The 20,720-nt window shown below is 40.8% G+C and overlaps 1 protein-coding gene across 1 annotated transcript in view; it reads left to right on the top strand.

The window, feature by feature from the left end:
- Nucleotides 1-41: 41 nt before the first annotated feature.
- Nucleotides 42-20,720, top strand: part of LOC147017265 (epiplakin-like) — a 52,540-nt gene continuing 31,861 nt past the window's right edge. The window contains exons 1-2 of the mRNA XM_085846730.1: nucleotides 42-184; nucleotides 10,635-10,696. Coding sequence (XP_085702856.1) covers nucleotides 130-184; nucleotides 10,635-10,696 — 117 coding nt within the window. The 5' untranslated portion in view covers nucleotides 42-129. The remainder of the gene's footprint in view (nucleotides 185-10,634; nucleotides 10,697-20,720) is intronic.

Below are 20,720 nucleotides of genomic sequence, written 5' to 3'. Positions count from 1 at the left end.
CTCCTCACATATAAACGCGGCGCGGTCGTCGAGGTCCAATCCTGGACTGCGGAGTCTTGCGAGGAGGTTATCTGGCTTGAGGAGGGAGGGGGTCTGATCCCAGTCCACGGGCAGGTCCACTGCGTGGAGATGACCTCGGGCGGGCAGCAGAGCACAGCGGATGGAAGGATCGGCCTCAATCAAGGCAAGTAACGGACTCAAGTGTTCTGTATATCCGAAAGTTCAGTATTCATTACTTGAATTAGATACAGTGACCTGGGGTTTTCACGGAAAATCTACTTGTGAGGATGTTCCTTCTTCCAAGACCATTTGATGTCCATATACTTAACCAGGTGCTGATTCCTGCCTCGGGCGATGAGTCAACGCAAGCGTTAGTGACGCCATCTGGGCATGCTATGGCGTGACATCAACTTGGATTCCCCACGCTTCCAAAGACCTTCAGTTTTTGATTTTCCTCTTGAATTAAAGTAAGAATCCTCATATCCGCTCTCGGCCAGCGAACTGGGTGCAGTCGATATGGAAGAATCGCAGAATTTCATTCCTCGCCACCTGGCATCTCCACCCGAGCAGAAACACCAAGCAGACCCTGAATGTGCTCCGCAAACCTTCGATGTGTCTTCACGCCATCCTTGCATCACTGTGTTTCTGTAGTTGGATTTTAAAAATTTATTTCTTACAAACCATACAAGAGAACCTGCCCCCCCTCCCCCCAACCTCATTTTTAGATCGCCCTTTGAACCTAACTGATGCATATGGATGAGCACGCTGTAGGGGCGTCACACATCATACAGGTAAGGGGTGACACCTTGCCATCATAACGAATGCGTCTGCAACAGGAACAAACAATGCTTGGCAGAGAGCGTTTTATGTAAATGTTCAATCAAATTAGTATTGAAAGAACCTTAACACTTTCCCTGTAGACTTTGGAAGCGGTTCAAAGGATTGTTCGTCTGATTGTACAGTTCCATACGTGTTTGTCCACACTAACAAGTCACGTGCTTCACCCGCATCTAGGGATACCTGCCTGGAGTGAGATGGATAATTTTTCATGATCACTTCAGGAGAAAACGAGATTAAAACACACCGCTGAGATGTTTACGCATGATGACGTCATAAACGAATCCGAAAAGCCAATTTTTACCTCCGCCACCAAAGGTGGATGGAGGTTGTGTTTACACCCCTGTCTGTCTGTTTGTTTGTTTGTTTGTGAACAAAGTATCTCAAAAGGTTGGGGACGGATTCAGATAAAATTTGGTGTAGAGCTTGGTTGGGTGTTTCGCACGGCCGAAATTATTAGATTTTTGGTGAAGATCTGAATCCGGATCTGGATCTGAGAATTTTTTTTTAATGTGATTCTTCACCTTTCAGAGATAGAGCCAAAAATTATATATATATATATATATAGCACGATATCTCAAAAAGTTGTGGACGGATTCAGATAAAACTTTGTGGGCAGGTTGGGTGTGTAACAAGAAAGAATTGATTCGATTTTGGTGAAGATCCGAATCCAGATCCGATAATTTTAAAAAGTGATTCTTAACCGTTGATTGATAAGGCCAAAAATTATATAAAGCACGATATCTCAAAATGTTGCAGACAGATTTGGATGAAACTTGGTGGAGAGGTTGGGTGTGTGACCATGACAAATTGATTCGATTTTGGTGAAGATCCGAATCCAGATCCAGACAATCAGTAGGCTCCCTTACGTAAACGAATCAGCCTGGCAGAGGTATGCGCTCTACCGAATGCCCTTCTAGTTGCTCATGTTTTTGTTTTTTCTTCCTGAAACACTAGTTTAATGAACCTTAATGGGCATACACTTATTTTCCAGGGTTGTGTTGAAGCTGCAGATTAATGTATACGGTTTATGCCATTTTCTTCTTTGTTTGTTGGGTTGGCAGGATGTGCATTCGCCTCTGATCTGTCTAGCCCTGGGTTTGAATCTCATCGAGCTGAAATAAATGGTCGTCCTCGTGTTTCACACGCAGAACTAAAGCTAGCAGACAACATAGCAGATCCGGTCTCTTCTAGAATTAGTTGGTTGACGTTAAACATCGCATGGTGTATTTCACCGAGAGGAGGTGAGTTATTACCAGCATCCTGAACAAATGATAAATTCCTGCTCCGACGCATACAGGAGGCACTGCATCAGCAGCACAGCTGAGCCCCAGCGATAATGCAAGACCGGTCATATTCTGCACACAAATGATGTTGATCACCATTGTTAACATTAAACTTGATAATCATATAATCGCAGAAACTGTCCCACAATGGAGATTGCGTGCTGCCCAAATAAGTCCATCAGGATGGTGAGGACATTTTTCGATGAGGTTGTGGTCTCAAAGGCATTTATCGTCCGATTCAAAAACAAATGCAAGTTGACAGGACACTCAACATTCCACATAATTACCATATACAGTATTTGTGTTTGTAGCAAGTAGTGCGTCACAGTTTCTTTGATCAAACCTCGTATTTAATGACTTAATAGGATCATCTAGAAGTTTTGACATTGATACTTAAGATGGAACAACTTTAAATTGGAAATGGCAAAATGTTCACAATGGTCATTCTTGTCATCCTTCTCAAGGATCCTTTATTGTGATTCAAAAATTTTTCAAAAATCCACAAAAGTGAGGCTCATGGAAGAGAAAGATTTAACTGGCAGTGGAGTAGTGGGGCAATGAAAAGGCAGAGAGAGAGAGAGAGAGAGAGAGAGAGAGAGAGAGAGAGAGAGAGAGAGAGAGAGAGAGAGAGAAGGAGAGAGAAGGAGAGAGAAGGAGAGAGAAGGAGAGAGAAGGAGAGAGAAGGAGAGAGAAGGAGAGAGAAGGAGAGAGAAGGAGAGAGAAGGAGAGAGAAGGAGAGAGAAGGAGAGAGAAGGAGAGAGAAGGAGAGAGAAGGAGAGAGAAGGAGAGAGAAGGAGAGAGAAGGAGAGAGAAGGAGAGAGAAGGAGAGAGAAGGAGAGAGAAGGAGAGAGAAGGAGAGAGAAGGAGAGAGAAGGAGAGAGAAGGAGAGAGAAGGAGAGAGAAGGAGAGAGAAGGAGAGAGAAGGAGAGAGAAGGAGAGAGAAGGAGAGAGAAGGAGAGAGAAGGAGAGAGAAGGAGAGAGAAGGAGAGAGAAGGAGAGAGAAGGAGAGAGAGAGAGAGAGAGAGAGAGAGAGAGAGAGAGAGAGAGAGAGAGAGAGAGAGAGAGAGAGAGAGAGTGACAGAGAGCGAGAGAGAGAGAGAGAGAGAGAGAGAGAGAGAGAGAGAGAGAGAGAGAGAGAGAGAGAGAGAGAGAGAGAGAGAGAGAGAGAGAGAGAGAGAGAGAGAGAGAGAGAGAGAGAGAGAAAGAGAAGGAGAGAGAAGGAGAGAGAAGGAGAGAGAAGGAGAGAGAAGGAGAGAGAAGGAGAGAGAGAGAGAGAAGGAGAGAGAAGGAGAGAGAAGGAGAGAGAAGGAGAGAGAAGGAGAGAGAAGGAGAGAGAAAGAGAGAGAAGGAGAGAGAAAGAGAGAGAAAGAGAGAGAAAGAGAGAGAAAGAGAGAGAAAGAGAGAGAAAGAGAGAGAAAGAGAGAGAGAGAGAAGAGAGAAGGAGAGAGAGAGAGAGAGAGAGAGAGAGAGAGAGAGAGAGAGAGAGAGAGAGAGAGAGAGAGAGAGAGAGAGAGAGAGAGAGAGAGAGAGAGAGAGAGAAAAACCAGCAAGTAAGATGGTTAGTTTAGGTAGGGTTAATGGGGGAAATAATGATCATGGGTCAGGATGTGAGATGACAAGAGATGGTGGTCCACTGCTTGCTTGAAGTCCTGGAAGCGAGAGTGAGACAGGTCAGCTTTTAGAAAGTAGTTCTATAGACGAGAGAAGTGAACAAAGGAGGTGAGGTCAAACAAAGGAGTCAGCCTTGGATTTTAGAAGTTTGTTTAACCACAAAGGGGTTTCTTGAAGAACGTAATCGCCATCCTGAAGTTGCCGGGGAAGGTCGAAGGACTGAGAGAGCAGAGGGAATAATTTGTAAAAGGGGTGGTAAAATAACAGAGAGCAACGACCTGCCTGCGATGAAAGAACCAGACATTGTTGTGCTTCGGCCTCATCTCGGGAGATTCCAATCATTTTGAGAGCATTAGATTCCACAGAATTCATGAGAGACAGATGTGATGCTGGGGAACCAGACAATAGTGGAGAGCAGTACTCCATTGAGCTACGGACAAGGACCTTGAGAACTGAGTAACTGATTTTCCAAGGAAAGACTTGATTCTATAGAGGAGGCCTAGTTTGCTGTGGCTTTGGAGGCCAGCTTTGCTTCAATAGAGGTCCAATTTGCTTTGTTCAACCCAATAGAGATCATGGCTGATTGTAATGCCTAGAAATTCAAGAGACTGAAGCTCTTCTAATGGCTGACCATGGAAATAGAAAGGTGGATTATTTTGACAACCCTTCTGGAAGGACACTGTGAGACAATGATGTTTTCTAGGATTGGGAGAGATACTGGGGGGGGAGGAGAAGGAGGGAGAGAGGGGGACACAGCACTGTCGGGATGGAGTACTGTACGACACAATGTGAAATAGTCTATAAAAATGAAGAGGTCATTTATGTAGATGTGGAACAAGACTGGGCCCAAAACACTACCTTGGGGAACTTCAACCTCCACTGAGAGAGGGGTGAGGATTGACTGCATGAGTGCAGGAAGTCAGAAATTCAGGAATGAAGCAGCCTTGTATTCATCAGCAAGCAAAACAGGATGCCGGCCAGACTGTCAAATGCCCAAGATATGCCTAACGAGACTACCCTGACCTCCTGATTGAGATTTAGGGCCTCCAACCATTGTTGAGAGAGGAGCAACAGCATGTACAGAGTTGAACGGTCAAGACAGACTCCAAACTGATGGTCAAAGAATCAACGATGGATTCCATGAGTTTGCTTGAAATTTGAAATAAGCTCACTGGTCTGAAGTTGATAGGATCTGTTTTTGCACCCTTCTTGTAGATGGGAGTGATGCTTGATAACTTCAAGGCCAATGGGAGGGATACCAGAAAGTTATTGATAAAAGGTAGTGGAAAGTATTTTAAGCCTGAAAACCTTTTGGTTAAATTCCTATATATCTATGATATAATATTATGAGCTTTGATTGTGAACCAATTGGAAAAATTCCATTTGTCGGACCTTCTATACTCTCTTCAGATACATGGTCATGTCATTTGAAGAAAATACATAATGAGTGGGCTGGCATGATAGCTTAAAGGTATGCACACCCAGAGGTCGTGTTTTAGTTGTCGAGCTTGTATTTGACTCTCATCCCAGCTATAAACTACCAAACTGGTGTTTCACATGCAGGGTGAGGCATCAACGTTTGCATTGTCCCTCGGAAGGACGTTGAGCCGGAGAAGTCATCTGTCAGCACAGGTTGTTGATGAACTTTAAATATCCCACAATCTATTTTGTGAAGGGTAGACGAGTTATCGTCGGCACCCTGAACAATTTACAAATTCTTGCCGTGGCTGACTGTTTAGAAGGCAAAGGAAAAAACATCCAACATAAAGTTTGCTAAGGTAGATCACTGACGCTCTGTCAAGTGCATAGTACAATGATGATGCTGCTGCTGCGGATGATGACATATATAGCGCAACATAACTTTATTCCTCAACATGCTTGTAGGCTCAGATAGTTTAAAGAAGTAAAGGAAAACCGTGTAACTATGCAAACAAATCGATATTCCTGAGTGATTCATAGCGATGATGTCCCACCCTTAAACATTATCTCAGCTTACACTCCTTATCCCACAATCTGAGATGCTTTGGCATCTGATGTCATCCCACAATGCCAACCTCATAGTTATTATACATTGTTTAGTTTCGGTAGCCATTTATCATAGTCCTTAACACCTTGTGAATACGGAGTTAGTCAGATTAAATTATGTAGATGACATTTTGGTAATATCTCAAACATAAGATTATAAACCTGTATAAATTACTTTTACTCAAAATGAGAAGGTACCAGCAGGAACCTTTTTTGTGTTTTTTTTTTTTTTTTTTTCCAACATCACAATATCCTGGATGCTCTTCCATTGTTTCAAGCACTTTTTGTGATTTTGCAAGTGATTTCTGGAATTCAACGAATGGCCTTTTGAACCCTCCGTATTTCATCTCATGGTCTTCATCGGCGATCGTTATTGTCATTTTATGTCCATCGTCCTGTGATCATTGTGAACGGTAATATTTTACAATGGGTTATGACCAGTGCTGGATTAACCATGAGGCAGACAAGGCATGTGCCTTAGGGCCAGCCAAAAATTCGGCCCCGCGCATATGACAACTGTGTGGTCGATTGACTGATTTATCAGAAAGACGCTTGTCCCTGCCCTTATTGTTGGACGATAAATATTTCCTGGGTATATTTCCTCTTTGTTCCCCCATTACATTATTATATACCCATCGCAATGACAACAGATTTCCTAGCTTGTTTGTTTTCCATGCCAGAAGGAAGAGTAAGCAGTTTGAATTTTCGAGAATCCCATCCAGGGCAGGTCCTATGCAGTGCCAAAGTGGAGGCATTGAGAAAGATCAAACGGTCTTTCGATGCCACTTAGATGTGGGAATGACATTGTCTGGCATTGCTTTGGAATTTCGATCACCTCAAGGCAATTGTAGGTGCTTGTACGAGCAAAAGGAAGCGCTCATGTAATACCATGCTGAAGTTCATCATGTTTGACATCATGAATATTTTAATATTTGACATCATGAAGGTGAACGTGATCTCGACAACACTCCCTCCTCCTTGCACCGCTTCTCATTGAGATAGAGACCGTGGCTCAGAGAGCATGTGATGTTGAACCAAGTGTTTCAGGAACCTGTTGAGTATATATATATATATATATATATATATATATATATATATATATATATATATATATATATATATATATATATATATATATATATGGGCTGCATATGAGAAAATAAAAAATAGGACCATGCATCTTGAAGTTCACCTGGATCATCAGGAGCAACAGTCACCCAAACTCCCCCAAACTCCCCCTTCGACCTTGATATTTTGTTTTTCATGCCATGAACAAACTTTGATACAACATGTGTGATGAAGTTTGTTGTCAAGCTTAATTAAAATTGTGTGTGTGGATTCAGAGATAAGAGCAAACACATATTTTGGGGGTTCAACCCCCCCCCCGGCAGACCCGCAAGACCTTCTTATTTTTTTATGCCATGACAAACTTTGGTACATCACGGGTGAGGAAGGTTGTGGTCAGGTTTCATCAAAATTGTGTGTGGTTTCGGAGAAGAGAGCAAATACCGATTTTGGGGGGTTCAATTCCCCCCCCCCCTCTGAAGACCCCTCAATGAGTGCATATTTTGATGCAGTCGATACACTTTGGTACATCACGGGTGATGAAGGTTGTAGTCAAGTTTCATCAAAATTGTTTGTGTAGTTTTGGAACGAGAGGAAATACCCATGTTTTGGTGGGGAGTCAAACCCAACCCACCCCACAACCCCCCCTCCCCCCTAGACTCCCTTAATGAACATAGATGTTTGGCTACAGATATGAAGCTTGTGGCCAAGTTTTATCAAAATCGTGTTTGCTTCAAGTGGTATTGTCTGAAGTATTTATGGACTGACGACTCACTCACCTACATACACTGCTCGATTGCATAAACTCACCTGACTAAAGTCCAGGTTAGCGAATAATAATAATAATTATTATTATAACAGACACAGAAATGATCTTAATGAAAGAAATTAATAAACACATGAAGCGTTCTGAGATGCCCAACCATCCCATGCGAAAATATGATTTTGAAATATAACCAGCACATGAGCCCTTGGGTTATTGTGTTACACACACACACACACACACACACACACACACACACACACACACACACACACACACACACACACACACACACACACACACACACACACACACACACACACACACACACACACACACACACACACACACACACACACACACACACACACACACACGCGCGCCTGTGACTGTTTACATTTATACTGCGAGTAAACTTACACATGCAATTCTGACATCTCTTCAACCACCCCAACCACTGATAGTCCCCCCCCTCCCCCCTCACAACCCTAGGGCATCAACCCCTTCCCCCCTTCAAGCCTTCAAACTCCACCCCAGAACAACTGCAAACCCCCTCCCCCCCACACCAACACAAATAGTCCTCACCCCCCCCCAAAAAAAAAAATTCACAACATCCCCCTTCCAAATATGTCTCATCTTTACTTCTCTCCCCACACCAACCCCAAACTCTGCCCTCTCCTCCTCACCCAGAAGTTCTCACCAAAGACCTTTATAATGACACGGGGTTTATGGTCCATGGTCAATGGGTAACATACATACCAAGATGGTGGCCATGGTATAGAAATTGTGGGTGAAGTCAGGCGAACTGTCCAATCCCGACCGATGGGTGAAACTGGTGCATATAGACGCACTGAAGCACACATGGCTCCTTTTATAGTTATAATGACAGCAATGATGGTTAACAAAATGTGGAGTTTGATAAAGACCAAACAGATGAATAATTATTAACCGTGCGCATTGCATATATATATATATATATATATATATATATATATATATATATATATATGTATATATATATATATATATATATATATATATATATATATATATATATATATATATGTATATATACACCACCGGTCAAAAGTTTCAGAACACCCCCAATTTTCCAGTTTTTACTGAAATTTAAGCAGTTTATTGTCTCAATGCACTCTGGAATTAAAGCATAGAACAAATAAACAATTGCAGATAAAAAAGAAATCATGGAATCGTTTTGTTGAACAAAATTTAATCTAAATTTTTGACTCATCAAAGTAGCCACCTTTTGCAGATATAACAACCGAACATACTCGGGGCATTCTTTCCACAATGGAAATCAAATATTGTTTGGAAAGTTCTTCCCAACACTGTTGCAGAAGTTCCCACAAATGTGTTGCACTTGTAGGTTGCTTTGCTTTCACCCTTCTGTCCAGGTCATCCCAAACCAGCTCGATGGGGTTTAAGTCTAGAGACTGTGCTGGCCATTCCATGATTTGAAGCCTACTGTCTTGTTCTTTTCTTCTAAGGTAGTTCTGACATAGCCTGGAGGTATGTTGTGGGTCATCTTGCTGTAGGATGAACCCCTGACCAACTCGGCGTCAACCAGAGGGTATTGCATGGCACTGCAAAATGCTGTGGCAGCCCTTTTGGTTCAGGGTGCCAGTCACTCTGCGCAAGTCGCCGACTCTGGATCCAGCAAAAGAGCCCCAGATCATCACGCTTCCTCCTCCATGTTTGACAGTTGGTGTCACACACTGAGGAACCATCCTTTCACCTATTCGACGGCATACAAAAACCCTGCGTGATAAACTGAAGATTTCAAATTTTGATTCATCGGTCCATAAGACCTTCTTCCAGTTTTCATTAGTCCACTGGCGGTGCTTCATGGCCCAGGCAAGCCTCTTCTTATTTTGCCATTTTAGCAATGGCTTTCTTACTGCCACTCGACCTGTCAAACCTGCAGCTCAAAATCTTCTCTTCACAGTTGAAACTGAGACTTCCTTACTTCGACCAGTGTTAAGCTGTGCTTGAAGCTGCTGTCCTGTGAGCCGCCTATCACACAAGCTGTTGACTCCCAGAAACTTGTCTTCTGATTGTGTTGTGGCTTTGGGTCTGCCAGACCTCTTCCTATCAGAGTTTCCTCCAGTTTCCAAGTGCCCTTTGATGGTGTAGGAAACTGTACTCCCTGACACCTTGGCTCCTTTGCAATTTCTCCAAAGGAAAGACCTACACTTTTAAGGGTTATAATGGTCTGTCTGTCTTCCATTGTTCATTGTCTTTTTCTTGCCATTATAATAGCAATATACTACTTCCTGCAGTGTGATATTGTCCAAATAATGCTTCAGAGGGTGCAGCAACACAGTCTGTTCCAACACTGCTTTAATGCAGACAGAGGGTTTGTAACTAATCATCAAAAGTTGGGACACCTGTAGGAATTGTTTGCACCAACTTTCAAGACTGAATTTACTTCCATTGCTGCAGAACAGCTGCAGTTGCTAACCCAATACTTGTTTCCTGAAAAGGGCCTTTTTTAACATCTCTGAAATTTACATTATTTTTCAGTTTTTGGTGACCTAAACTTTTTTTTATAATTTAACCTCTGGCAGTTTACCGCTTAGCTTTGTACCATTTTAGGTTATTCACTGGACTTGAACTGCTTAAATTTCTGTAAAAACTGAAAAAGGGGTGTTGTAAAACTTGACCGGTGGTGTGTATATATATATATATATATATATATATATATATATATATATATATATATATATATATATATATATATATATATACATACATACACATATATTTGCCTAATTTGAGAAGGACCTGTTTTCATGTTCACTTGATCGTGTGCTTTCACTGCCCAACGAAGTTATTGATTTGGTTCTCTCGTTCTCTCATTCTGTCTCTGTCGTTCTCCGAGAGGGAGACAGAGAGAGGGAGAGAGAGAGAGGGGGAGAGAGTTTTTGATGTTTGAGAACTTTGGGAAAGTTGGCCAATAATACCCATCCCCAATTGTATATTGACAAGACAAATTGGTTCAGAATATTTTCTTTTCCTTCCCACAGACCAGAGAGACCGAGTTCAAAAGAAAACACTCACCAAATGGGTCAACACTCACCTCAAGAAGGTAATTTCTCCTTATAATGCATAACAATATATGTGTATGTATATCGTGAATAAATTAAATGAGTCATGGACGTAGCTTCTGAATGATCTTTTTTGTGACCAGCTTTCGGCCAAATAAGCCCTCTTGTTGGTCTTCAACTGGAGCTCCATTTTAATGTATCGTTTCTGAACATATGTATATATATATATATATATATATATATATATATATATATATATATATATATATATATATATCTTCTTCTTCTTTCGGCTGCTCCCTTTTAGGGGTCGCCACAGCGGATCATCCGTGTGATCCGCATACTGATTTGGCACATGTTTTACGCCGGATGCCCTTCCTGACGCAACCCTGGTCGCCTCTTACGACATAGGGATATGGTACACCTATTTTAACCGGGGTATACACCGGCCCAGTATACTGGTACTCATTTTGCCGACCTCGGAAGGATGACAAGCTGAGTCAACCCCCTGGTGTATTAATTCAGTGGCCCAACGGGGCTTGAACTCTGGACCTTTTGGATCCCAAGCCGCTGCCCTAACCACTGTGCCAACACCAGGTTCTATATATATATATATATATATATATATATATATATATATATATATATATATATATATATATATATATATATATATATATATATATATATATATATATATATATATATATATATATATATATATATATATATATACATATACTGAATGTTTGTATGTATATTTATATATCTATATGTACAGTGTGTGTGTGTATATATATATATATATATATATATATATATATATATATATATATATATATATATATACACACATATACATACATATACACATACATAAAAGAAAATATACACATACATATACACATACATAAAACATCCATCCATGTTTTTACATTTAAAAAAAAAAGTTTTTTTCTTGTTTTTGCACAAAAATATTTCAGTAATAAATGCTTAATGTTTTATATATTTTGTTATTTTGGTATGGATCAAATCCATCGATGTTATCAAATTTGTTTTGTGGTACATTTTACTCTCACCCCCCTCAATCCTGGCTTTTGGTTCAGTGCACGATATGGATTCCCATGTAAGCGAAACGATGCGATTATCATTTAAAAAAAAACATAAAATGCTTAATGTTTTATATATTTTGTTATTTTGGTATGGATTAAATCTATGTGTGTTATTAAATTATTTTAATACTTGTTCCAGTTGATTTGGGGGATGGTTTAGATATGTATCACTTTTGGAATGGTCCTGCCAATCTTCCACCCCTCCCACGATTCTGGCCTGGTTTGAGTCCACATTTACATTCGATTTATTTTCCTAATGAAAGGATGAATGTTTTATACATTTTTTAAATTTTGGGTTGCATGCATGTCTACCCCAGAGGCAATGTAACTTCCCCGCATTAGAATCACCATCAGGGCTTCAGCAGTTATTGAGGAAGGTTGGGTTACAGTTCCACATTGTTTTGAGAGGAGAAGAAGCAGAAGAAGTAGAAATGGAATTTTAGCTATCTCCCAATGTGGTATGTTAATGATCTATTCTAGCAACTTTTTAGGTCTTTGTAGTTCAGAAAACGTTTGTGAATAAAAGGTATGGCTTTTAAATGCTTATGTCTTCACTCCATAGTAGTTTATAAGCCTATCATTGTGTACACATTTGAATGGGTGGCCATGTTTTTCCAGTAACATCCCGATGTATATAATTATACATACATATATCTATCTCTAATTCCAGCAATTTCTGTGTGTCTGTCTGTCTGCGACCACTGTTTCTCGACAACCACTGCTCCGATCTAATTGAAACTTGCCAGGTACTGTATATTGCTGGGGACCTGAGTATGTGCCTTTTCAAGGTTTGATATTAATCGGACAAGTGGTTCCCAAGTTATGGCCATTTATTTACCAAACCAATGACAGGACACGGTGCTATGACATCACAATTGACGTCACAATTCTTCTTCTTCGTTTGATATGATGTCACAATTGACGCTGGGGACCTGAGTGTGTGCCTTTACAAGGTTTGATATCGTTCTTCTTCATCCGTTTCAGCTGTTTCCCAAGTGTTTTCCAAGTTATGCCTATTTATTTACCAAACCAATGACAGGACACGTTGCTGCGGAGGCGTGGCCGATTGGGGAAAGGGCGCCTTAGTTACCGTGGCATAGGAGTGGCAATGGTCAATGGCAGCGAATGTCATGGCGAGCAAAGACAGGGAGGTAAACTTGATTTTATTTTGGATTTTAATTAACCGTGTGTGTGTAAGTATCACAGCAGTTGTTACTTCAATGCAGGCGATAATTCGTGGAATGCATGTGAACATTCCGTACGGGCACGCACCACTTCCGGATAGTGATGACTTACTGTATTCTAATAATTTCTCGATTTCTTATGCGCATTTATAGATAAACACAATGCCCCAATCCAGTCATCGTTTACGAGAGCGAAGGAACGGCCTGTGTGGTTGATGTTTCTGGCTCGCGGTTTGAAAGTTTTTTTTTAATTTTTTTTTTTTTGCATGTACGGCCACGTACGTACGGCCACGCATGTACGGGCACACACTAGTATGTATAATAATCAGAGCCATGTCTGTCTGTTTGTTTGTCATGTTATAACGAGAACAGATTAATGGATTGCAATAAATCGAACTACAGTGGATGCAGGGAACTCCCCAGAAGGTTTGTGATGAAATTTTTTTTACTTTTTTTCATGGGTACATGGGCACACGTGGGGAAACTGCAAACGCCAACTTGCAATGCTGGTTATCCCTGCACGGAGGGCAGGATCTCCAAGGAATCCGTTTTATCTCACCTGGACTTTCGGTCCGGTGAGCTTATGTGATTGAGCAGTGTCCGTAGTAAGTCAGTGAGTAAGTGAGTCCATAAACATTTCATTCAGAATCGCTTGAACCAAACACAATTTTGATCGGCTTCATATCTGATGCCCAACAAAGGAGCATTTACCGCACCGATTAGATTCAGAAAACATGCTATATTCAATATTTTTTCTTTAAACATCTTACATTAAAACAAAAAAACAAAAAACTCCTGCCCCTTCATCTTCTTCTTCACTTATTCAATCCCGTTTCATATTGTTCCTCCTTCATCTTCTTCCCTTATAATAATGCCGAGTCCCATTCAATCCCGTTTCTCATATCGATTAGATTCAGAAAATGTTTGCTATATTCAATACTTGTTTTTCAACAATGCCATTTTAATATCCCCCTGTCAAACACCATTTTCAACTATTCACCACCTTTTCACGCATCACAAAGCAGGCCACTCTGCTTGAAACAGGTGAGAAAAGGACAAGAACAAAAATACAGCTGATATTTCAGTCTGGTTTGGATTCGTTAAGATTTGGAATCAACGTGGTGGATGAAACATCTTTGTCGGGAGAGGAATAAGTGGTTGTGTTTAGATTATAAAAGGAGCCGTGACTGTCTGTCTGTTTGTCATGTTATAACTTGAGAACGGATCAACGGATTTCAATAAACCCAACTACCGTGGATTCAGGGAACTCCTGGGAAAGTTTGTGATGCAAAAAGGCTTTCAAATTCTGAGGGCAGTTGGCAGAGCGCATACCTCCACCATGTAATGCCTGATCCAAGAGAACATATCGGGCCCATTACATTTTTGAAATATCATGCTGTACAGTGATATATCATTTTTGGCCCTATCTCTCAATGGTGAAGAATCACTTTATAAATTAAATAATTATCGTATCCAGATCCAGAATCAGATCTTTACCAAAATCAAATATATTCGTCCTTGCCAGACACCCAACCTGTCCACCAAGTTTCATTCAAATCCGTCCATAACTTTTAGGGATATTGTGCTATATATTAGTTTAGCCCAATCTCTCAATGGTGGATAATCACTTAAAAAATTTGAGTAGTCGGATACGGATCCGGATCTTCACCAAAATCTAAACAGTTCGTTCTTGTCACACACCAAACCTGTCCACAAAATTTCATCCAGATCCGTCCACAACGTTTTTAAGATATCTTGCACACAAACAAACAAACAAGCAGTCATAGACTGGTACTTATGAAATCGTCAACTTTACCTCTGACCTTGTCGAATAAAAGCTGTCTCTAGAGAAGGTAGCGACGCAAACCAGAAGTTTTTACGATGATTCTGTACCAAACCTCTCATAAAACATCCGATTTTTACCAGAATTTCGACAACCGAGTGTTAAGCATACTTAACCGTTACCAAAATTGAAGACAGCATTGAAATTGACTTTAAAACGAGTGCGTAATGCTGTGTGTTAAAAAACCCCATCATTAGCATAATCTTCAGTTAAGCCTCAGATACGACACCCGACATAAATCTCATAAAACATCCGATTTTTACCAGAATTTCGACAACCGAGTATTAAGCATACTTAGCCATTACCAAAATTGAAGACAGGATTCAAATTGACTTTAAAACGAGCGCGTAATGTCGTGTGTTAAAAAACCCCCTCATGAGCAGAATCATCAGTTAAGCCTCAGATACGATACCTGACATAAATCTCATAAAACATCCGAGTTTTAGCAGAATTTCGACAACCGAGTGTTAAGCATACTTAACCCTTACCAAAAGTGAAAACAGAATTGCGATCCGAGTTAAAACGAACTCGAAACGTCGACCGAAGCAAAAATCTCCATTTCTCCACGCAATTATTTAATATTATTTTATCAAAGTCACAAAACCATAATATTCGGCCATCCACCAACAATCTTTACATAATCCGACGGCTTAGCGAGTCAGGCATGCGACGATAACCTTTATTGGGATAAAAAATGACTTTTAAACACCATCTTTATCGAAAACACTGTCAGCGCGCACACGGAAAACCTTTACGTGACTCAACGCCGCCTCTGATCGAGCGCGCTGCACCACGTGACGAGCCGTGATGCGGCGAGTGAAATATTTTTTAATACAATATTAAAACATCTCCAAAACATCCGATTTTTACCAGAATTTCGACAACCCAGTGTTAAGCATCCTAAGCGATCACAAAAACCGAAGACAAAATTAAAATCGAAGTTAAAATGAACTCGTAACGTCGAGCGAAGCAAAAATACTCCATTTCTCCACATGAATTTACGCAATTATGTTTGACCTCACTGTGACCTTGACCTTCGACCGATTTTGACCAAAATCTAACCTGTGCTAGCCATCACCCTCCTGAATCACGTGGTGTAATTTGACATTGGTAGGTTCTTCCGTTCTCGAGTTATCGTGCCTACAAACAAACACGCAAACACACACACAAACAAACACACAAACAAGCAGTCATATACTGGTACTGACGAAATCGTGAACTTGACCTCTGACCTTGTCTAATAAAAGCTGTCTCTAGAGAAGGTAGGGACGCAAACCAGAAGTTTCTACGATGATTCTGTACCAAACCATCAACAATCGAATGTTTTGGATGTTTGACCTCACTGTGACCTTGACCTTTGACCGATTTTGACCAAAATCTAATCAGCGCTAGCCATCACCCTCCTGAATCACGTGGTGTAATTTGACATTGGTAGCTTCTTCCGTTCTCGAGTTGTCGTGCCTACAAACAAACACACAAACAAACAAACAAACAAACAAGCAGTCATTGACTGGTACTTACGAAATCGTCAATGTGACCTCTGACCTTGTTTCATAAAAGCTGTCTCTCGAGAAGGTAGCGACTCAAACTAGAAGTTTCTATGATGATTCTGTACCAAACCATCAAAAATCGAATGTTTTGGATGTTTGACCTCACCGTGACCTTGACTTTTGACCAAAATCTAAACAGCGCTAGCCACCACCCTCCTGAATCACGTGGTGTAATTTGACATTGGTAGCTTCTTCCGTTCTCGAGTTATCATTTTTTGGATGTTTGACCTCACTGTGACCTTGACCTTTGACCGATTTTGACCAAAATATAATCAGCACTAGCCATCACCCTCCTGAATCATGTGGTGTAATTTGACATTGGTAGCTTCTTCCGTTCTCAAATTATCTGTACCAAACCATCAAAAATCGGATATTTAACCCCACTGTGACCTTGACCTTTGACCGATTTTGACCAAAATCTAATCAGCACTTTCCATCACGCTTCTGAATCACATGGTGTAATTTGACATTGGTAGCTTCTTCCGTTCTCGAGTTATCGTGCCTACAAACAAACAAACAAACAAGCAGTCATAGACTGGTACGAAATTGTCAACTTGACCTCTGACCTTGTCTCATAAAAGCTGTCTCTTGAGAAGGTAGCGACACAAACCAGAAGTTTCTACGATGATTGTCTATACCAAACCATCAAAAATCGAATGTTTTGGATGTTTGACCTCACTGTGACCTTGACCTTTGACCGATTTTGACTAAAATCTAAACAGCGCTAGCCACCACCCTCCTGAATCACGTGATGTAATTTGACATTGGAAGCTTCTTCCGTTCTCGAGTTATCATTTTTTGGATGTTTGACCTCACTGTGACCTTGACCTTTGACCGATTTTGACCAAAATCTAATCAGCACTAGCCATCAGCCTCCTGAATCACGGGGTGTAATTTGACATTGGTAGCTTCTTCCGTTCTTGAGTTATCTGTACCAAACCATCAAAAATCGAATATTTGACCTCACCGTGACCTTGACCTTTGACCGATTTTGACCAAAATCTAATCAGCACTAGCCATCACCCCCCTGAATCACGTGGTGTAATTTGACATTGGTAGCTTCTTCCATTCTCGAGTTATCTGTACCAAACCATCAAAAATCGGATATTTGACCCCACTGTGACCTTGACCTTTAACGAATTTTGACCAAAATCTAATCAGCACTTGCCATCACCCTTCTGAATCACGTGGTGTAATTTGACATTGGTAGCTTCTTCCGTTCTCGAGTTATCGTGCCTACAAACAAACAAACAAACAAGCAGTCATAGACTGGTACGAAATCGTCAACTTGACCTCTGACCTTGTCTCATAAAAGCTGTCTCTTGAGAAGGTAGCGACACAAAGCAGAAGTTTCTACGATGATTTTCTGTACCAAACCATCAAAAATCGAATGTTTTGGATGTTTGACCTCACTCTGACCTTGACCTTTGACCGATTTTGACCAAAATCTAAACCGCGCTAGCCACCACCCTCCTGAATCACGTGGTGTAACTTGACATTGGAAGCTTCTTCCGTTCTCGAGTTATCATTTTTTGGATGTTTGACCTCACTGTGACCTTGACCTTTGACCGATTTTGACCAAAATCTAATCAGCACTAGCCATCAGCCTCCTGAATCACGTGGTGTAATTTGACATTGGTAGCTTCTTCCGTTCTTGAGTTATCTGTACCAAACCATCAAAAATCAAATATTTGACCGCACCGTGACCTTGACCTTTGACCGATTTTGACCAAAATCTAATCAGCACTAGCCATCACCCTCCTGAATCACGTGGTGTAATTTGACATTGGTAGTTTCTTCCATTCTCGAATTATCGTGCCTATAAACAAACAAACAAACAAACAAACAAACAAGCAGTCATAGACTGGTACTTACGAAATCGTCAACTTGACCTCTGACCTTGTCTAATAAAAGCTGTCTCTAGAGAAGGTCGCGACGCAAACCAGAAGTTTCTACGATGATTCTGTATCAAACCATCAAAAATCGTAATGTCGACCGAAGCAAAAATTTCCATTTCTCTGCGCAATTATACCTAAACGTAACTCAACGACGCGTCTGCTCGAGCGCACTGCATCATGGGACGACGTGTGACGCGTCGAGTGAAATATTTTTTATACAATCTTAAAACGTCTCAAAAACATCCGATTTTTACCAGAATTTCGACAACCGAGTTTTAAGCGTCCTAAGCGATTGCAAAAACCGAAGACAAAATTAAAATCGAAGTTAAAACGAACTCGTAACGTCGAGCGAAGCAAAAATCTCCATTTCTCCACATGAATTTACGGAATTATGTTTGACCTCACTGTGACCTTGACCTTTGACCGATTTTGACCAAAATCTAATCAGCACTAGCCATCACCCTCCTGAATCACGTGGTGTAATTTGACATTGGTAGCTTCTTCCGTTCTCGAGTTATCGTGCCTACAAACAAACAAGCAGTCATAGACTGGTACTTACGAAATCGTTAACTTTAACTCTGACCATGTCTAATAAAAGCTGTCTCTCGAGAAGGTAGCGACGCAAACCAGAAGTTTCTACGATGATTCTGTTCCAAACCATCAAAAATCAAATGTTTGACCTCACTGTGACCTTGACCTTTGACCGATTTTGACCAAAATCTAATCAGCGCTAGCCACCACCCTCCTGAATCACGTGGTGTAATTTGACATTGGTAGCTTCTTCCGTTCTGGAGTTGTGCCTACAAACAAACACACAAACACACAAACAAACACACAAACAAACAAACAAACAAGCAGTCATAGACTGGTACTTACGAAATCGTCAACTTGACCTCTGACTTTGTCTAATAAAAGCTGTCTCAAGAGAAGGTAGCGACGCAAACCAGAAGTTTCTACGATTATTCTGTACCAAACCATCAAAAATCGAATGTTTGACCTCACTGTGACCTTGACCTTTGACCGATTTTGACCAAAATCTAATCAGCGCTAGCCACCACCCTCCTGAATCACGTGGTGTAATTTGACATTGGTAGCTTCTTCCGTTCTGGAGTTGTCGTGCCTACAAACAAACACACAAACACACAAACAAACACACAAACAAACAAACAAACAAGCAGTCATAGACTGGTACTTACGAAATCGTCAACTTGACCTCTGATCTTATCTAATAAAAACTGTCTTTCGAGAAGGCAGCGACGCAAACCAGAAGTTTCTACGATGATTCTGTACCAAACTATCAAAAATCGTAACGTCGACCGAAGAAAAAATCTCCATTTCTCCACGCAATTATTTTATATTAATTTATCAAAGTCACAAAACCGTAATATTCGGACATCCACCAACAATCTTTCCATAATGCGACGGCTCAGCGAGTCAGGCATGCGATGATAACCTTTATTGGGATAAAAAAATGACTTTTAAACACCATCTTTATCGAAAACACCATCAGCGCGCACACTGAAAACTTTTACGTGACTCAACGATGCATCTGCTCGAGCGCGCTGCACCACATGATGAGCCGTGATGCGGCGAGTGAAATATTTTTGATACAATCTTAAAACGTCTCCAAAACATCCGATTTTTACGAGAATTTCGACAACCTAGTGTTAAGCGTCCTTAGCGATCACAAAAACCGAAGACAAAATTAAAATCAAAGTTAAAACGAACTCGTAACGTCGAGCGAAGCAAAAATCTCCATTTCTCCACGCAATTATTCAATATTATTTTATCAAAGTCACAAAACCGTAATATTCGGCCATCCACCAACAATCTTTCCAAAATCCGACGGCTCAGCGAGTCAGGCATGCGACGATAACCTTTATTGGGATAAAAAATGACTTTTAAAGACCATCTTTATCGAAAACACCGTCAGCGCGCACACGGAAAACCTTTACGTGACTCAACGACGCGTCTGCTTGAGCGCACTGCATCATGGGACGACCCGTGATGCGTCGAGTGAAATATTTTTATACAATCTTAAAACGTCTCCAAAACATCCGATTTTTACCAGAATTTCAACAACCGAGTTTTAAGCGTCCTAAGCGATCACAAAAACCGAAGACAAAATTAAAATCGAAGTTAAAACGAACTTGTAATGTCGAGCGAAGCAAAAACACTCCATTTCTCCACATGAATTTATGGAATTATGTTTTACCTCACTGTGACCTTGACCTTTGACCGATTTTGACCAAAATCTAATAAGCGCTAGCCATCACCCTCCTGAATCACTTGGTTTAATTTGACATTGGTAGCTTCTTCCGTTCTCGAGTTATCGTGCCTACACACAAACAAACACACAAACAAACAGAAACGGAAGTGATCAATATACTTACAAAATCTTTAGATTTCGTAAGTAACAAGCAGTCATAGACTGGTACTTACTAAATCGTCAACTTGACCTCTGACCTTGTCTAATAA

This window comes from Eptatretus burgeri, chromosome 11 (assembly GCF_056783735.1).
Source record: "Eptatretus burgeri isolate ZD-2024b chromosome 11, Ebu_testis_v1, whole genome shotgun sequence".
Classification (NCBI taxonomy): domain Eukaryota; kingdom Metazoa; phylum Chordata; class Myxini; order Myxiniformes; family Myxinidae; genus Eptatretus; species Eptatretus burgeri.
Note: the sequence above shows the minus strand (reverse complement) of the source record. Positions and strands in the feature narration are given on the sequence as shown.